The sequence below is a fragment of the Excalfactoria chinensis genome, chromosome 1 (genome assembly GCF_039878825.1).
Source record: "Excalfactoria chinensis isolate bCotChi1 chromosome 1, bCotChi1.hap2, whole genome shotgun sequence".
NCBI classification, from domain to species: domain Eukaryota; kingdom Metazoa; phylum Chordata; class Aves; order Galliformes; family Phasianidae; genus Excalfactoria; species Excalfactoria chinensis.
In genome coordinates, this window is record NC_092825.1 from 86962957 (window position 1) to 86983684 (window position 20728).

At 42.9% G+C, this 20728-nt stretch overlaps 1 protein-coding gene across 1 annotated transcript in view; it reads right to left on the reverse strand.

The window, feature by feature from the left end:
* The window catches only part of MPZL1 (myelin protein zero like 1), a 35496-nt gene extending 14970 nt beyond the window's left edge, over positions 1-20526 (reverse strand). Inside the window, exons 1-3 of the mRNA XM_072328222.1 lie at positions 20383-20526; positions 5912-6072; positions 4266-4479 (exon numbers count right to left, since the gene is read on the reverse strand). Of these exons, the coding sequence (XP_072184323.1) occupies positions 4266-4479; positions 5912-6072; positions 20383-20515 (508 nt within the window). The 5' untranslated portion in view covers positions 20516-20526. The remainder of the gene's footprint in view (positions 1-4265; positions 4480-5911; positions 6073-20382) is intronic.
* Between the last annotated feature and the right edge of the window lie 202 nt (positions 20527-20728).

Genomic DNA, 20728 nt, shown 5'->3' on the forward strand with positions numbered 1-20728 from the left:
CATCATACAACATACGGTATTGTTCATTTTGACTTTAATGACTTCCAAGAAAAGGGCTACAGGATCTCTGGTCATTTTACCGATGATATCCTGCATGGGAACTGTTGAGTCATGGCCTGAACCAGTGATTGAGCACCCAGGAAAAGGACTGGGTCAGCCCATTTGACCAAATATCCTATTGGCGGCTTTCCTAGCTTTCTCCAGTGTTTGATACCAGTTTGTAGCAACAAGTCTTAGAAAGAAATTAAAGATGAAGACATAAGTGCCACAACCCAAAGGAATACATCCTTTCTTTTACGAACCTTCTGGTAACCCAAAGATCCGTCTGCCATGAAGGAGAAGAATCTGACCAATAATGCTTTCCAGAAACTGAAAACAGATTGAATTTGAGCCTCGTGCAAAGATGAACAGATTCATTTTGAGGCTGTTAAGAAGTAGGAGTTCACAGTTTTTGTTTTTCTTCCCCTTTCCAGGGGGTAATTTTTTTGCAGAAGTATCAAAGGAGACACGTGCTTCTGTTAGCAGAACTCCTGTCACATACTCAAGGGAAAAACAAACAAACTGCTTTCAGAACAAGAAAGTAACAATCTAAAGCTATAGTGTTGCTATCTGCTAGAAGAGTGGTATCAAAAAAGATGGCAACATCTAACTTGACAGATTTGCTGCTTCTTTGATTCAGATGAGGTTTTCTGTTGGATGGCTTTGGATTAAAGGCAGAAAGCTGAAAGAGTGCAACTGTTTGCACGTGAAACTAAAGGCTTCACTGCCTCTCAGAACACAATCCTACAGACTACAGAAAAGCTTACACCATTTTATGACCACATAACTCACTTGTAGAATTATGCCTCCTACCCTCTCTTTTCTGATGTTCTTCAGTCCTGCACTTACGTGAATTCCTCATAAATATTTGCAGAGCAGTAAATGAGTTCATTGTGAAATATAGTCCCAGCTACATACCTAAGTGTTAGCTTTCAAAGCTGATGCCTGAATTTGTGGTTTAACGTAAGTCAAAAAGCCAGACTTACAAGGGAAATCTTCACTAAAAATCACCTTAATTCAAAGCATCCATCTATTTTATCTGAAAATGCGCTACAGTTAGTTTCTTCCCTACTTCATAAAACTGTTGTTTCATAAAAGTTTTCAAATGGAGGCAAGTGTAACAATTCTAGTTTTCCTCTCATGGGAGTTAAGATCAAAGACCGACTGCCTCCAGGTGACACAAGCTGTACTGAGCACTCTTTTAAGTAGCTTCCTATTACAGGTAGGGGGCAACCAAAAGTAGCGGACTTGAAATTGCCTACAAATTCATATAGTTTAGGCTTTGAATAGCAGTGCTTCCCAGATTCACATACGCTAACATAACAACAGCCTTCCTTCTCTCCTCACCAGCAGAATCCTTCCAACGTAGTTGAAGGAGTTGTATGAGCAAATGCTGTGGAAGCACTGAAATGAAAATCAGCTGAGTTAGCTTGGCAATTTTGAGCAGCTGAGCCAACAACAGCAATATGTCAGATGACTAAACCAAAATGCAAGGCCAGCCAAGCACCTATGGTCTAAGATCATTTAAATGCGTGAGGAATGCATGACTGTGTACAATATTTATAGAGCAGCTGACCCAAATGGATCAAAGGAATATTCTATACCACACGATGCCGTACTCAACAATAAAACTGGGTGTGCTGTCATTGCTAGTGGGCTGGCTGGGCAGCAGTTGGCTGATGCTCAGCAATTGTGCAGTGTGTCACTTGTGGGGTTGTATTTTTTTAGCTGCTGCTGTTGTTGCTTTCCTTCCTTATTAAGCTGTCTTTCTAACTTTTGCCCTCAAGATTCCCAATTCTCTTTCTCCATCCACTGGACAAGGAAGAGCAAGCAAGAAGCTTTGTGGTGCTTTGCTGCTCAGCTGAGTTAAATCCTTTGAGATGATGACAGATTTTATTGGATTGTGGAGACCAAATAGATGCTAGAACTGCTTAGCTGCTAATATGCAGGCCTCCATGCTTGCATGGGGCTTTCTTGCCTTACTGTGTAAGTCCAATATTTGTCAGGGGATGCACTGGAAAGCAGAGTACCCAAGCATAGCATTAACAGCATAGAATAAAGGGTGGATACTGTTCTAATTTTGGTAGGAGTTTCTTCATATTAGCTGATATGGTGCAATGCTTTACATTTGTAATGAAAATAGTACTGATAACACAATGATGTTTCAGTTGCTGCTGAGCAGTACTTACACAAACTCATGGGTTTTGTAACAGTCTCTCTCACTGTCCTACTGGGGGAAACTGGGGGTGCATTAGAAGCTGGGAGAGGACAAAACCAGATAAAATATTCTGTACATTATAATGTTATTGTCAAAAACAAAACTGGGGGAAATTGGCTAGGGGAACTGCTGGTGCTCAAGGACTGGCTAGGCATTGGTCAGCTGGTGGTGAACAACTGCATTGTGCTTTGCTTGAGTTTGTTTAGTTGCAGGTTGTTGTTCCGCCCTTTTATTTTTCTTTCCTTCTTCCTTATGAAACCATCTTAATCTCAAACCACAATTTTTCTACCTTTTGCCCTCCTAATTTCCTTTCCCCTTTCCCACCACAGAAAACAGCTGTGTAGTGCTAAACTGCTTACTCAAGTTAAACCACAACTGTGCCTTTGAATAATTTACAACACCAGATAAATGATTCAGAACAAGTAAATTTATACAAAGGGAAAAAAAAAAAAAAAAAAGTACAAAAGCAGAGATGAGCTCAGATCTGGATGTGCTACAACCTATTACATAAGTAGTACTTTCACATACAGTCAGAAAGCCAAATAGGATTATAGCTACAGCTATTGGCCTATAGTTTGAAAATCTGTTTACAAGGTGTTGCAGGTGTTAAAGAAGTGTCTGGACAACACTGCCAGATATAGGGTCTGATTTTTAGGTGGTCCACTGTGGAATCAGGAGTTGGAATTGATGATCCTTGTGGGTTCCTCCCAACTTGGGATATTCTATGATTCTATGAAATGCAGAGTCATCCATGAATACTAAACTCCATTTGATTGTCCACAGACGATCCTCAGGCTTCATTTTTCCAATACGTGATTCATTTTTTTATTGCGTTCTTATCTCATTGAAGCCAGCATGCAAGCCTGACAAAAAACATCAGCTAAATTAATGTAGTGAAGTGTCTTCAGATTTTAACTCAACTTAAACAAATGAATAGGCTTTGCCAAGACAGCATGTCTTTGACAAACGTCATTGCTTTACTGCTTCATCATAGACCATCAGTACAAGAAAATAAACTGACCTATCGTATATACATTTCAAACTTCTAAGAAACATAAAGCGTTAAGTGAGCTCCAAAGTTCCCATCCAACTCAAGCTATTCTGTAAAAGAGGTGGATGCAGATCTTGCCTACAGTATATGGAGTAAATACACTTCTTATAGCAGCAGGATCATTCTAACTAGGGAATACACAAGATTATCTCCTCTAACATATTAAGATCTAGTGGAGTAACTGTATCAGCACTGTCACTTATGAATTCAACATTCGTTCTTATTAAATATAAATTTGGAAATCTGACCACTGTGAGAACTTTCTTTGCAGGAGCTGTCATAGCTTGGCTGACTCCCAGCTTACCTAGAACAACCATATGCTTTGGGTGGCCAGGGGGAATAAAGAACCAAACTGACATATGGAATCTAAGTACCCTTAAACTGCGATAACTGTTACTGAATAATAATCAGAAGACTTAAATGTCTGAAAGTAGCCAGCCCTCAGAGTTTGTTAGAGACAGTATGGATAATAAAAGAATATCTGTGTGAAAGAGATTAAGTGCAAAACCAACACAAACACCTTTGCATGGAAGACAGTAGCATCTCATTGCCTATCAACAGATGCTCTGGGCAGACTATTCCCACCCCCTCTCCCCACGTTCTTTAGTACACATACTGCATGGGTTCCAGAACCAAGATTTTGTCACTTTCTCTCCTTGCTTCCCAGATTTCATAAGTCACCCTAAACACTGATGTAGCATTATACAGAAAACAGTATTCATGAGACTCTGAAATGAGAAGATGGGTTTTCCTCAAGGTTTCCATCAGCTTCTGCTAATATGTGTTAAAAGTTTAGGAATTAATGGAAATAAGAGAAAGAAAAAAAAGTGCATGACATTAAAGGAATTAAAAAGATGGTTCTTCTCTCCAGACCACTACCCCATCCCCGAGAAAAGTGAAACAGATGCAGAAGAGGAAAAAATATATTAATAAAACAAAATCACAGAGGATTAATACCTTTCTCCACAACTCTAAGCCGGATTTCTCCTGGTTTGACAACAATATCAGGTGGGTTCTTGACATCACAAATATAAGTGCCATTGTCCTGGAACTGCACGTTTGATATACTGATAGAAGCATCTTTCTTGTTAAGATCTCCAGCCCAAGTGACCCTGTCTTTAAATGGTATGTCCTTTCCAGTGTATGGCTTTCCATTTAAGTAATAGAAAAACTGTAGTAAAGGAAAAGAGGATATAAGAACAATTCAATTAGATATTACGAAGACACTATACTTCTCTTGCTATTACAGCACTATCCTAGAATTCACTATGTAATACTCAGCTAGTATTACAGATTTTGCTTTGCTTTTGTTTTGCCTCCTGCCTCACTACATTAATTTGGATTGTTGCATCTTAATCACATAACAAATGCTATGGCTTATACCTCAGCTATACTATCAGAACAGATTGCAAGGTTTGGTTTTCTGTTGTTTTCCTTTTCTTCCATTTTTGAGGACATAGGATTTGGCAGACAAACAGCTGATGGGATGAGAAAAATATTAGTAAATTGGGGGTAATTACAGGACAGATCCGCTCTGGATCACAGCCATCTGTCCTTCAGGCAAAGGAAACCTCGGTTAGCCTAGCAGGAAAAGGATACCAAGTTTCCTATCTTGTGTGTTGTTGTGTGTGACTCACAACCACAGTATAGCCTAATTAACAGACAACACCTTCCTCCCCTCTATTTCCCAAAATACTTCACTAGCAATTCAGAGTGCATCTAGTTGTGCTCCAGAAACCTTTAAGGTGATTAAATATATCTGTTTCCTGATTTTTAGGTGACTAAGTCCTTAAAGCTGAATAAAAGATCCTTTAAGGACAAACTGCGCCTTTTTCTCATTATACCCATCCAATTCACGGCAGCAGAAGAGCTCTACAGGACAGAGGTCTGCTTTCAGACATACGGGATGTTTAAGCACTTTTAAACTCAATCTGAGTTCTCTTCAGTTCAGCTTCTGGAGCATGGTTAAAGAAAAGTAGAACTAAATTCCATCTTCCTCTTTCTACAGCCCTCTTTGTAAAGGAGTTCCTGTTCTACAGAAGAAACTGGTTACAAGCCAGTCCTCTTTCCATCCAAGCTATCTCTCACCTCTTTACCTGTTCCTACCTTGATCTGAAGGTTGTCCATTCAGAAATTAGGGAGACTGATATTACAAACCCTTTTAAAGGTAAATTAAGCAGTACAAACACAAAAAATAAGCAACATGTACAATACATAACACTGTAATAGTGGTAATTCAGATGACATGAGCATTTTCACAGTTCATTTCCAAGTACAAGAGGATGCAGAATTTCTAAGATTCCCAGATGCTCATCTACTTCCTCTATACAGCTACCACTTAAACATACTGCTCTTCTGACTGAAAAACTGTCGGTACATTTTAGAGCTGCTGCATGCATGCCTTTGCCAAGATCTACCATGTTGCAATACTCTTAAGCAGCTCTTAAACGACAAAATAAAGTCATGCTGAAATCAGAGTGATGGAGACAAGACACATGAAAGAAGGCTCCAATCCACGCTTACTGCCTTTAAAACCAAATAGAAGATCTCTGCATATTTCACAGCCTCCCACCCCTGCTAGGTTCCCTACAGCCACTTCTTACTGAGATACGAGTTGCTGCTCCCTCTGGTTGAAAACTCCAAGAAACAGATGCTGCACTGCTGATGACCTCTGCAGATGTAAATGTGCATGGAAGCTTTACGTCCGTTTCATTCTCCACAAACATCTCCTCTGGTGTGGTGACTTCTACTGCCGATACTTTGACTGTATAGAAAAGGCAAAGAGAAAAAAGAAGTAAAACAAGAGGCATCAGTGCTGTTTTGAGAGTCAAGACATTGCAGTGCTAACTGTTTGTATCATATTGCTTTTTAGGGGAAGACTGCAAAGAGACAGCAACAACCCTGCAAGCAAGTATGTGCACAGACAGTACATAGTACTTACAATACAAGCAAATAAACTGCAGGTCAGTTCACTACTCTTTCCGTGTATTATCCATTACAGGATGTTTTCCATCCACAGATGTTTCCTCCACAAGAGTTTATGGAAATCATTTGTATAGTGCAAAGGATGTGTTTGCTCTCTTCCCTACTGGCTGTCAGAAGAGACTAATAAATAAGACCCACTGGAGGAACTAGTATCTTGATCCCAACTATTAGTCAGTTTCCTCCCCAGCTCACATCTTGTTTCCTATCTCTTCAGCTTCTCTCAGCTGTAGGTGGAACAAAAGCTCACCTCCACCAAGCTGAGCAGTAAACTTCTCTGGCTCCCAGCTATGCTAACCTGATTTGATTCTCTGGCATGCCTCAAGGTCTTGGAAGGACCTTCTGGGGAAAAAAATTAAGAAAATCACCCATGTACACTTTGGAAGCATGAGAGTAGCTTGTTTTTTTCCACCACGAGGCTTATGCATAGTCAAAGCAGCAAACAGACTACAATCACACCACAAGTTTAAAGCAAACAAGGTTAACTTCCTGACCGTACTGGTGGTATTCCTCTGCATGGAACATGAAATTCTTCAGGATTTGGAAAAAACTTGGTTAATGTAGTCTTTATCTGGCATTGTTTAAACTGCAAAGACATTTCAGATTTAAACAGAGACAGTACAAGCAAACTTCTCCTAATCATGGGGTTCTTACGCTTTTAGGCTACAACACCCCGTACTCTAGAGCCTAACTCAGTTACTACAGGTGGAACACATGCCTTCCTGTTTGCTCAATATCTTATTTCTTAACTTTGAATAAATCTGTTCTCAAAGTAGCCAACTGAAAATAAAGACCACAGTTGAAGACAGGTTTTAAAAACAAAAACCAGGACACTCACGTTAGTCCTCAAATGATGGGTTTTATGCTTTTAGTCAATGACAGCTACCAGCTCAGTAACCCTTGGGAGTTTGATAGCAAGCTTCTTTCAAGCAATACAGTCATCCTAGGGATGTATCTATTTGTCAAAAACTAGATTGTTTTTCTAATCAGGGCTTAACACTAAGCTAAGCCTATACTTCATTGAGAGATTTTAGAAACCAGCTTTTACACATGAAACTGTGAGCCTGGTTTGCCATGGAACAGAGCCTGCACAAGCCGTACCATTCACTTCCTCCCTCATCCTTCGACTAATGGGTAAGCCCATCTGACTGACGGCAGCACAGGGCCACAAGCACAGCAGGTATGGGCAGCTGGCCCTGCCTGGCAGACCATATGCAGGCTCTGGAAGTGGTCACTCAATCTGTGAAATGACTGAACAATGAAGGAGATGAAACCTTGGCCAGCTGGGTAAACCGAGCAATCAGTACGTGCAAGGCTTTGTAAGGAACTGCAGTCTCTCACTGGACTGGCATGACAAAGAAGGGTAAGGCATAGCACGTGCCCAGGGGGCATGGAATGAGCATGTAAGCACTGCGAGGGTGGAAGAACTAAGCATGCCAGTTTAATTACAGTAACCAAAACCAGAAGAAGCCATCATTCATTTACTTTGCCATTAAAAGGCCATGCTGTTCACTCCTCAGATTCACTCTCTTCAGTCCCGTCAGGTTATCCCTGATTCTTCTGACTACCGTGTCACCATTGCTTTCATTATAAATGAGTGAAAGAGAAACAGCACCCTAAGGGAGGGGAAATTTCATCAAGAGCTTGTATCAGAGCTTCTTTTTCTCTTGCACGTATTCTGTGAGCCAAAAAATATTCTTTTGTAAAATAATTACCAAATATTTGTTTGGAACATACAAAGGCTTCTAGCAATTCAATTAAATGAACTCAGAGCTGCTTTATGTATTTTTTCCAACTAATGGAGTGGAGAAGAAAAAAAAAATAATAATCCATTGTTTTGAGCTCAAGCCACAGAACAAGTCTTCTTTTCAAGCGTAAAACAAGCAAGATGCCCTCAGTATTTATGTAGGAGGACAAATAGTCTGCACAGACATTGTCTGCTTGTACGTGGTACAGAGAACTCCTTGCCACAAACGGAGTGGGAAGCACAGACCAGCTTCTAAAGAAGTCCCTGTTCTAACTTAGTAACAACACGTGAAAGAAATGTAGTAAAGAAATCCAGCTTCTTCCTACATTCAGAAAGACAGGAGCTATGTAATAACTTGTACAAGCATTTTACAGACAGTTTAGTTTTTACTTTCTACTTTTATCTCATCTTCACAACTTTCTTTGCTCATTCTCTCCCTTCCCCCAGCATCAGAATCACTCAGGTTGGAAAAGACCTTAAGGATCATCAAGTCCAACCACAACCAAACCATAGTACCCTAACTCTAACAACCCTCTGCTAAATCATGTCCCTGAGCACCACATCCAAACAGTTTTTAAACACATCCAGGGACAGTGACTCAACCACCTCCCTGGGGAGCTTATTCCAAGTGCTTAGCAACCCTTTCTGTAAAGAAGCGTTTCCTAACATCCAACCTAAACCTCCCCTGGTGCAACTTGAGGCCATTTCCCCTCATCCTGTCACCTGTGAGAAGAGACCAACCCCACTCTCACTGTAAACACCTTTCAGGTACTGGAAGAGAGCAATAAGGTTTCCTCTCAGTCTTCTTTACCCAGACTAAACAGCCCCAGTTCCTTCAGTCTCTCCTCATAGGGCATATTCTCCAAGCCCTTCACAAGCCTTGCTGCCCTTCTTTGGGCCTGCACCAGCACCTCAATGTCCTTTCTGTACTGAGGTGCCCAGAAGTGAATAAATAAAAAGGTCACTCATCATTTCCTCATCCAGCATGCACCACTACAACTTTTTTTTTTATTTCCTTCCCCTCTGCTGTCTTATAGCAGGAGATACGATGACTTGGAAGTAGCAGAGAGGCCACAGTGTTTGCTATTTGTTCACCCTTAGCCCTCTGCTCATACTTTCAGACATACAGTAGCAGTTTGGGTGTAGTTCCCACTACCTTGAACTCCTTAGTCTCCTCAACCATAAAATCACATGGATAACCTCCATCCCTCGATCTTCAACTTCTCTTTGACCAGACTGACACCCCTCTTCCAGATCTACTATCTATTTAAATACATCAGTTGGAGAGAGTTGAATTTGGAGTCATATTCCAATCACATTTATCTACTGGTCCACTCCTCAAGCTTTCTGAGCCTTAGTTCTATTCAAGAAGAAAAAAAATATGATCAGAACACCCATCAGAGGGAGCAGAGCCTGAAGAATAGAAGGCCCACAAGCCAAGTAGGGCAATGATAAACATGCATTATTTGCTCTTCTCCCACCAAACCTCATTTATCCTACCATATTTCCCAAATGCCCTAAGTCCCGGTATTTCCATCTGAACACCTCATCTAACCTTCAATTGCTTTAGTTCTTCTCAACAGAAACGTACTTTAATTTTTTCCTCACCAAACCACCAAATGCACCTTCTCTTCCATCATTTATTTTCCTCTCTCTAGTGTTGCTGGAGTTGCTTTACTCCAATTACATCAACTCTCTGCTTCTTCCCTTCACAGAATAGTCTCAGTCCAACATCTTTGTCAATGTTAACTTGTCAGTTCACACTACACGGAGCTAAAGCACAGCTCATTTCTTCCCCCAGAGCCTTCCACCACTGCATTTATCACCATGGACCAGTGCCACATGCCTCTGACTCAACCTGAACAGCGTTTTTTCACTTTTCCTCAGTTAGAGGATATAGCTGAAACTTCCTGAGTCTTTCAGAGCTTCCAGCCACCTGCATGGCTGACAGTAGTCCAAGAACTCTACTTTGTACAATAACAAAGAACAAGATACATTTTGCTCTGGATTTGAGGAGTACTTCTGGGCTTCTGTCAATAGATACGGCGATTCTTTTAGAAAGGTTATTTAAGTTGCAAGCTTATCTACATCTTTCTCCCTTTACATTTTTACAAAAATATTAACCATCTGCTTCTCACAGGAAGTGTCTCATAGCCTATTTCCTAGCAGTTCTTATTTAGGGTAGGATCAACAACATCTGCATCAGCTAACTAGTGGGTAGCTTTTGCCATTGGCCACAGAATCCCCAGAAGGACAAAAAGGAAGGAAGGATCCTGACTGGCTTCTTCTCCACAGAATGGATATGTTTACTGTTTATCAGAGCTTAAAAGAGCTGAACACTCAGCTACCACAGGAGGATGTTACTACTGACCTACAGTGCTTTGAATGTGAGCTGAGGTTACCAACCAGTTTTACTAAGTACTGTTTCACTTGCTGTGAATGAACAAGACCTTCCTAACTCTGAAGGGGCAGCTCTACAGCAGCTAAAGCAAATCCAAAGACTTAGAGCTTCTCGGTTCCTTTTTAATAAGACCACAGCATGTTTGCCAGGATGTACAAAACTAGGGAAAGAATTGCATGTTTTCAGCTAGTTCAGCCCTGATTCAGAACACAAATCCCTGGCATGCATATGTCAGCACTGATATTCTTATGAGTGGAGTGATATGTTGCTCTGAAACCACCCACGTGAAGGAATCCTTTGCACTTACCCAGCAGCAAAGTATATGAAGATGAAGTTGTTGAGAAAGGATAGCAGACAAATGTTCTTAACCACAAGAGTTTGCATCTAGTTAGTTAAACAAATTATGGTTAACTATTCAACTTCCAGTGAGACTAAGAGCCATCAAGCATACAGTATTCATCAGAGTAACATAAAAGATTGCAGCATGACACTCCTAATTGAGCTTCACCGATACCTTCCCAATGAGGTACAGTGGAAAAGCTGCTGGAGAAGGTGGCTAACCACTCTCTACAGCACACCGAGGGTGATCTCCCTGCAGGCATTCCCTCAGGGGGATCTTTGTGCAGGTCTGCTGAGACTAGGTCACACATGATGGGAACTTCCTTCATCTGTACAAGAGGCACTACATGTCTGACTATCTAACAGGTCAAAGTCTGGATACATCCCCTTGTCCAATACTACTCTTTACATTCAAAACTGTATTTTTATTCCATCTGCTAGCCAACCTCCCTAACACTTCAGAGGATCTGCTCAAACAGTGCGAGTTTATTTCACTTCCTTTGGGCTCTCTTAAAACGCCTCCAAAATATTTGGCAAGAGTACCTGCATAAACCCATCAGTGCCTAAGCTGGCAGTGCTTAGAGATAAATGTTCACTTAAGCTGCTTGGTTTTGTTGTTGTTTCCCCTTTTGCTTTGTATCCTGATTGCTCACACTTTTTTCCATGGTGGTTAATGAAAAAAACAAACAAACCAAAAAACCCACCACAACATTAGGGCAAGATTCGGCCTTCTTCTACAATTCTGTACACAAACATATAGGGCACCCGCTGTGCTAGGCAGAACTTGAAAATGGAGCCTGGTAGCATTTCAGAAGGAAAGCTTCTCTTGACACTAAAAGTTTACACTAATTAAAGCATAGTTGGAAGTCTTTTAGAGACTAGTCTGCACTGAGATCACCAACCCAATGAAAAAGTTCTGTTAATTAAGGCTATGAACACACCAAAATTATCTTGATTCCCCCGCATCCAACTCAGACTGATCACTAGGAGTGCCAACAGAATTAGAACACAAACTAAAGCTGTAATCATAGGCATTTCATTCCACAAGTGCTAACAGTCTAAGTAGAAACTTTCATCAGACCACCAACAGATGCTACGGTTTCCAAACTACGTTGTCCTCCTACTGAAATGACTACTTACCAGTTTACTAATTAACACAAACAAACTGCTTCATTTAGCTTAAAGATATCTAGTAACACAATCATTTGTATCAATTATATATTAAGTCTCTTACGGATGAAGGATCAGGAAATAATCAAAAAGATGAAAGAAGGATTTTAAAAAATTCAAGCAATCTGTAACAGGTAACAAGTCGACAACAGGGTCACACATCAGGAAAACAGAAAGAGATGCATTAATACAACAGACTCAACAGCTCACATTTAAAGGTCTTGACAAAACCACAGTAAGTCAACAGATCTATATGTTTACAACTGCTTCCCTAGCAGCTGTAATTTTCCAGGAAGAAAAGAGGGTGTGAGATTTTCAAGTGATCAGAAGATCATAGGTCATAAAAACGGTATACACTTACTAAAGAGTGTTCTCATTAAGAAACAACATCATTGTGAAACGTAGCCCGCTGTTGACATCTCTCTTAAACTACAGTTTCATGACATTTAGTTATTTCTCATACCAAAACGACTTCACATACAACCCGCAAGAAACAACAGCAGCCAGCTCCCAATAAGACATTTTAGAAAGGCAGCACAAAGTTATACTTCCCTATTGCAAATACAGGCACCTACTTCTCCACAAGCCACCATTACTTCATTTTCAATAAAATGTGTGGTGGAGGAATCCTGTCTTTGATGGTCTCCATAGCTAGGGGCAGACAAGCCCAAATCATTCCTCTGAAACTCCACTGAAAAAGCTCATGAGTGGACATAAAGACAAGGCGATCACTTACCACTTACTATCACAGGCAAAACACATTTGACCTGCGGAAAGTTACTTTAATTTGCATTAAATTGTAATTCTTCTCCCTCCCCAGGCAGCCTGTAGCAGATATAAGGTTACAATCAACCCATAATGGCTCCTCTCTGCCACTCTTCTCACACTTTTCCTCCAACAAAAGTGCAGGTCCTTCCCATGGGCTGTGATTCTTCAGAAGCTGCTTCTGCACATGCTCCTCTTACGGGCCACAGCGTGGATATTTCCCCCTCCATGGTCTCCTTCACAGGGCGTAGGGAAATACCAGTTCCATCATATTTTCTTCCAAAATTTCTGCAGCAGGGGTATCTCTGCGCCAGGGACTGTGGCACCTTCTCTTCCCTGGATGCCTGCAGGGCAGTTTCCCACGCTGCTCCCCTATCCCCTGCCTGCTGGGTGGTGTTTGCCCTCTCTTCCCCAAGCTGCACCCAAAGCATTGCCATACTGGCTGCTGGGCCAGGCCTCACCTCACACAGCAGCTTGACAGCCCCTAGCCCAAATCTTGACAGAATACCCAATCTATTCATACAGAACACAAAGCAAAATCAGCTACAGAAAGAATGACCAGACAAGACAAGACCACTCCTAAGTTTCAAAGCAACAAAAACTAAGTTCTGCTGCCCCGAAGGAAGGGAGAACGATCTAGCTCTACTCCAAACCATCAATCACCAGAAAAGCATTTCACTGCTGCAGCAGCTCCTCAGGTTTCCTATCTCACCAAATACTTCTCTCCCCTGACGAAAGAAAGCTTCCTGCCTTTGGTAGCACAGCCAGTCCTGCAGCACCCTACCAGCTCCGAGCAGCAGAAATGCTGCTGACACCTCGCCCATGAACACCTACCACCGACTTGCTGCTGGGAATAAATGATCATCCCCCAAGCAGATATAAGCCCAGAAGAACAGCTGCTAACACATTCGCTTTCTGTTGGCCTCTTTGCACAGTCAGTTGAGCTCTTCCTGACTCAGAGATAAGAGAAACAGTGAAAAACCACTGCATTTTATCTCCTTAAGAGGAAGAAATAAGGTTTCACTGAAAGCCTTAAGCATGCTGGATAACACTGTCAAAGCTGTCAATAACAGTGTCACTTAGCCCTGCACATCTCTGCGTACCTATTTGACAGAACTTATAGACAAGTCTGACAGTGACTTCGGTACCATCTTCTACAAGCATGGTTTTTCAGGTAGTTTTCTTCACATTATGCAGAGCTGTTCATTATTCTGCTATAGGGCAACAGAAGAACTCATGCCAGATTTACATCTCCAGACTATGCTTTTAACAAGAAACTACAGACAAGCATAAGAAACAGCAGAGTGCCTGAGCTCCCTTGCAAGCTAGGCCACAGCTGGCCCTATCCCATGGAAGTCACTTATCTGCTCTATCACTCCCTCAACCTGGAAAGCATAAGAATGTAGATGCCCATGAAGGCCCAGAGTTCCACAAACAAGTACTGCTGTTGAGCTGCTTCATGTTCCACAGTTACACAACCAGTCACACCTCAGGTTTGGGCAGACGTGTATTTAACATAGAAGGTGATAACATCTAGCCCTATTCTAGTAATGTTTCCCCATGGATCACAAGGCAATATACTTCCCTGCCTATGCCAGAGACTGCGACACCAATCAGCAGCTCAGGCACTTTCCAACCGTTAAGTGGTTTTCCTTCCGTTACCAATTCAGTTTACAAGAGTTCAAGTTCAAGTAAACAGTTCTTGTTGACCAAGTCAAACTGAAACAATTAAAGATCCAAGGAGACAAATAAACTTGCTTAAAGTGCAAAGGGTATCTGGAACAGCTGATAACAACTGTTTTACCTCTAGTCGTGTAACACTAACACAGCTGCGAGCAAATGCAGTGGATTACCCCTGGCCACAGGGAAAGATTCACTGAAATAGGAACTGAGATTAAAGAGGAGCAACAGAGAACAAGATAAACAATATACCTTAAAAGAGTCTCCTTGAAACACATAAAAGAACATCCTTATGTTTGTTTAACTACAGAACCGAGAGAAACTGAGTACATATGCTCGACATATGACAGAGATATTGAAGAAAGAATCCCATCATCGCAAACATTTCCTAGAATTATTACAGCAATCCCCTAAAACTGTCACTATGTCTACTAAAGAAATTAACAGTATTAAGGATCAGAAGTTGGAAACAAAAAGAATTCAAAGCACAGACTTCAAAGGTATATGTTCCAGCCGGTGACAACTGCCTGCATTCTAGGTCAGCTCTAGGTACTGGTACAAGTTGAAATGAAGTGGTATTCAGGTGGCATCAAGAAATAAAAACACAACCATGGTGTAAACTGCTGAAACTCTGAGAAAAATCTAGCACCAGCAGCACAGAAACTAAGCCACCCAACTGATTATCCCCCCGGCTAGCAGGATACTCAGCTAACAGGGCCACAAGACCAATCTGTTCTGGTACGACTAAAGACTTACTTTCAATAGCTTGAGCAAACTTAAAGCTCCTTGCAGACTCTATCCCTTAGTACTTCCACTGATGCTCGTTCACCCTAATCTTTCACTACTTGCTAACCAAACTTGGTAGCAAATTCAGCAAGCTAATAATTACTTATAACCTGTGTCAGCGTGACTACAAAGCCGATAGAAAAAAAAACATGCTACATTATTTTCAAGTAATTGTTGCTTCACAAGAATTTGTTGGTGACTGTGCCAATTTAAATAGCTTCCATGCCCACTTATGACATAACAGTGATGAATCTGACCAGGAACTAGTTCATGTTCAAAAGAGCGTTTCTCCTATTGTTTTCTTTCAAACCAGACCAACACCCTAACCCAGTTCAGAGTGCACCATGTTTGCACAACAGTGACTGTGCAAGATTAGGAAGAAGTGACTAGCAGCTGCTCCAGACAGCTTGCCTCTGGAAGGCTTCTCTTTCTGGAAGTGTTGATGGCTTTCCTTCTCTCTTTGTCTATAGCACTTCCTCAGTTTACACCAGAGCACCTCTAGAGACAACCCTTCCAATTAAGGCAGCACTTTCACCTGTGTCTGTGCAGACTTTGTCAAGCTTTAGGGTATGCAGAATCACAACACAGCCATTACCACTTCACCTTCCACACTGGAAGAGTGAAGCAAATGGAAAATTCCACTATGCATTAACCAACTAGATCTTGGAAATCCTGTTGCAAATACAGCTTTATATAATTTATTACCGAAAGAGCTTTGTTCACCATATTTCATTTCAAGACCTTGCAAAAACAAGACAGCAAAAATTGTAACCGATGGCAAATGGATGATCTCCTACACTGGCTATTTCACCTAAATGAAGTACACCGGCCCTGATTTGACCCACCTCCAGTATACCAGCAAGATTCCTTAGCCCTACTTAACACGGTGTGTATTAAGCACCAGCAAACATACTGCAAAGCATCTTCTTTTGCCATATTGGAAGGAGAAATTCATATGACAATCAGCTTTCTTGCTTTCCTCATGCATTTCAAGGCAAAAGGTAGAGCAGCACAAACTGGAAACAGCTAACCCAACAATAAAGACAGAAATGCAGAAGCTGAAAGACACAGCAGTAAAAGAGAACAACATGCACGTGACTTGATGTAATCATTTATAAAACAGGCTTTTTTAAGACAACTAGCAGACTGATCTGATCACTTTAAAGTGATGGAGGTGGGAGGGAATCACTGGAATTGGGAAAGTGCCTGACTGCAGGGTAACCTAATCATTCAACTAGTTCAGAAAACAATACTGATGTTGACCAACATCAAAGTGCATACCGTATGGGTACAGCATACCGTGAAATGCCATACCAAGTAAATCCTCGCTCTGCTAAATAGCTGTTGTTCTAAGATAAGCATAAATCACTGCAATTTGAATTCCCTATCAGTTCAGACCTTCTCGTCCTCTCCTGTCACAGCTTCCGCTCACACAAGAATTCAGTATCCTTTCTATCACGCTAGTCACTATAGGCAGTGTAATTCTAATCTAGACCAGCCCACTAATAAAGATAAGCAAAGTTCAAAAAAGAAAAAGAAGAAGAAAAGATAACAGCCAACACTGTAAGAATGTAAACAGTTTCCACACTCAGAGCTTCCTGCACTTTTTGAGTTTTTCCTGGGATATCTTGAGAAAGCGTTCTATAGTCTTTCAATTTGAACCTGACCGAATGCCTGTCTTGTAAAACCACGACAAACAGTCCCCTGTACAGTACAAAGGGCACACACAGCATACTGTACCCAGTCAGGATAGGACAAGGCTCCTGACACACAGTGCAATAGCTGATTAACACATTCCTTAATCCACTACAATTCAGACAGCAAGTGAAAAGGTTGCACATATCGTTACATAGACATAAAGGACTGGGAGTCTGGGGTCGAGGAAAACCTAGGCATCTTACAAACCACATTCTATCACCAAAACACTAAGCTATATTTTCAACTCCTTCAAAAACTTACTGCTTCTACAAGCAAGGTAACCTGAGCAGTAGCCCCACCTTCAACCTAGCTAGCCAAGAGTTTACCCACCTTAGCACCTCTTCCCCTTGCAGAAACCAAGTGCTTCAGGCAAGGAAATCTTCCTACCTACAGTATCAGTGGGCTCTGTTTGAAAGAACTAACCGCTTCTGACTGGGTGAACATAACAACCCTGACTAAACCTGGCACAAACATGAAGAGAGCACAGCAACCCTGACTTGCATTGTTATTTTCATGAAACATTTCAAGGAGCAACTGAAAGATGCAGGTAACTCAAAGCAATAATAGACGCCAGGAGTATTTAACATCGCAGTACTCCTCTGCTTGTTACACTGACCAGTGCATATGTGCACGTGTACACATGTGTGAGTGGGTACAAAGCAGCAAGAGACAGGGAGCAAAAAAAATCAGACTTTGCCAGCATGAGAAAGAATGGTAGAAATACTTACACTCTTCCCTGTAATGTCTAGACATTCAAGACTTTTGGAAGTAATCAGGCACCACCCTTGTGTTAAAGACAGATGCGATCTCACTTTAACTCATTACTTGCAAGGCTTACAAATTCAGGATTCCAAGATAATCTGTTTCCCCGATGCTTTGGCTAGCTGCTCAAGGCTCACTCACCATACAAGAGATTAACTACTCATGCCACCAACGTCCACAGAACCACAAAACATTTGGGAACGATCCTTCATTTTTACAAGAAAAGGAAGCAACCAAGTTTTCAGATGACCGAACATTAACAAACAGGACAAACTCCAACACACACATGCAGCTGTACACAAGAAAATAAGCCTAACGCTTTTGTCTGGATTTAGCCACGAAGCAACAATTATGTGCTTGGCCTCACAAAACAGACTACGATGCTAGACTCAGCCTGTACAACACATCCCACTTAGTAACATTTCTGTCTCGCTGCAGGTTATTGGTCACCAAGCATATCAAGAGGGAGAAGAGCCACAAACCACAGCAGCTAACTGTGCAGTCTGCTCCCCAGTCACATATCACATCTGGGTGACCAAGTGGCAAAAACACAGAACAGAAAGTTACTTCTGCCCTTCCACTTGCTTGCTGGCGTCTCACTTCTCAATTTCTCATTAGATGAAAACTCAGCACAAGGAAAAAGGAAGGAAAAAAATCCTTGCTAAACTGCAGGAAGTGAAGCAACACATGGGAGCTGAAAGGCAAACTGCCACACATGACAGCTTACACCCTTAAACCCTGGAGAAGGTCATCTACTCAGTACCAATCAGCTAGTTATCTTGTAGATCTAAGTGGACGGAACAGCTTGCAACATAGCTCTTACCCCCATGCAAGGACATAAACCTTGTGTCAACTCTACACTTCAGAAGGGGAAAACATAAAAATAGAAAGTATTTTCAAAGAAAAGAAGAATTAACCATGCGTGGTATAAGTGTGCGGAGGAGAAGCCAACACGGGAGTAATTCTGATTTGAAACAAGAAACATTCAATAGTTACACTGAACATACATAGCAGGCACAGAATCACCGTTCAATGCAGACAAAATAGCAGTTTTAGCATCTATTTATCCTTTAAATTGTAATCTTGCATTACCCACCCTAGGGAAGCCTTCCTTCGAAAGAGTATCTTGCAGCTTTGCTTGCCTTTAAGATACCACATTTGGTTACATGCTTCATGCACTGCAGCAATCTCTTTCTCTGAGCTTCCTATAGCATTACTGCAGTTCTACCTTTTGTTGTGGTCAGGGGAAGAACGCGCCCTTCTTTCTCTTGTCTCCACATTTATTTTCAAAGAACTAAGTTTTACTCTAAGCTATATATTCAGCTTTGTTCCAAGTATTACACCGCCTCCGAAGGCATACAGCAAGCCTTAGCGAACTCTACTTACACTTACTGCAAAATGCAGAAGTTTAGGTTAGCAAAAGCCAAAGAGCAATGGCATTTGGAAGGAAGTTCCTCACCACTGGGCACAGATCCTCAGACCTGCAGGTTTGTTGTTGTTGTTTTTTTTCCCCAGAAGTTTCCCGACATGAATAGACAACAGGCTTCTTTAGAGACTGCCACTAACTTCCTTTGCACAGTTTCGACCACTAAGCAAGCATTACCAAGCAAGGCTGATTTCAGATGGCACACAAACACTGGTGCTTCCCTTCTATACACGCACATTGCTGCTTTGGGAAAGGTGCTTGTCTTCATTTCAAAATTAAATGGCAAACACAAAACAATTTATCCCGTCAGTATATATGCCACAGCAAAGTTAAGCTTTATCCCTGCCATTACTAGCACTCCAGTATTAGCTGCGTACTTACTCTCCATTTACACGAGTCACAAACGCTTGGTTTTGGCTGATGTCATTACAGCTCCACCCAAATATTTCACTATTGACCAAACACAAAAGGTGCTTTCTAAGTTGTTTCCTACAACTCTAGCTTCCCAGCTGTTCTCCCCCTCCCACTCCACTGTGTCCTCTCTCAACAAAGAGGACTGGTGTCCCATGACCACGCAATCAAAGACACGAACCAGAGTGGTTGACATGTACCATGGTTACCGCACACCACATTGCTGGGCCCCAGCAGACCTGGCTGCTATGGGAGCAGCACAGTGCTGCTCCAAGATGCTCTAGGTACATCTGCAGAGCAGTGACCGACTCCTTGCCTTTTACAAGAACACAACATACTCGAACGCCACATCGTCTGACGCGCGCTGGACGTTTTGCTTTTGATCTAGAAGGAGGAGGAACAGATTCCTGCATTCGTGCAGAAAACACACATGTCTCCAGTTTGAGAAACGGCACCTCAGCCAGAGGAAGTGGATTTTAAACCTAGCGGCTTCCTCGGCCGGCTGGGGAACAGCCGAATGGCACGGAGCTCTCCGGACGGCCCTCCGCGTTAGCAGCCCACCACCGACAAGCAGGAGAGGCGTTTAAAGAGCGGGAGCGCCTCTCCCCAGCTGCAGGGCGCCGCGGTACCCCGGGTGGAGCTCTGCCCGCCCCGGGGCCTTCCCGACGGGCGCGGCCGGCCCCTCTCCCCACCACCCTCGGCTCCCTGCCCGCGGCGGCGGGGAACAGGCCGTGCCACGGGGCCGAGCCGCCCCGCTCGGCAGCGTGAAGGACGGTGGATCGGCGCCCGCAGCCGGCTCCATCGCCTCACCTCGTCCGCGAGGACAGCTCCCCCGACCACCCCCAGACCCGCCCGGGACCACGCGTGCATCCCCGGGGGGAACAAACGGCGGCCGCCCCTCACTCACCGGCAGCCAACGAGGCGGCGGCGGCCAGCAGGCAGGCCGAGAGCGGCAGCCGCGCGGCTACGACAGCCACCGAACGCGCCGCGGTGCCTCCGGCCGCTGCCATTTTCCTGCTGCCACCTCCCCGCGCCCCCATTGTCCGCCCCCGGCCGCCGACCCGCCCCCTCGCGCCTCGCGGCCCTCTTCCTTGGCCGGGATAGGGCCCCGACGCTGTCACTCGCACACACCTCCCGCGGCCAGCTCGTCCCCGCCCCGTTCCCTGTCAATAATTGGCCAAGATGCCGATCCGTCAAACGCCGGCGCCCAATCCAGAATGGAAGAGTGCCGTCCCGCCTCCCGATCCGGGCAC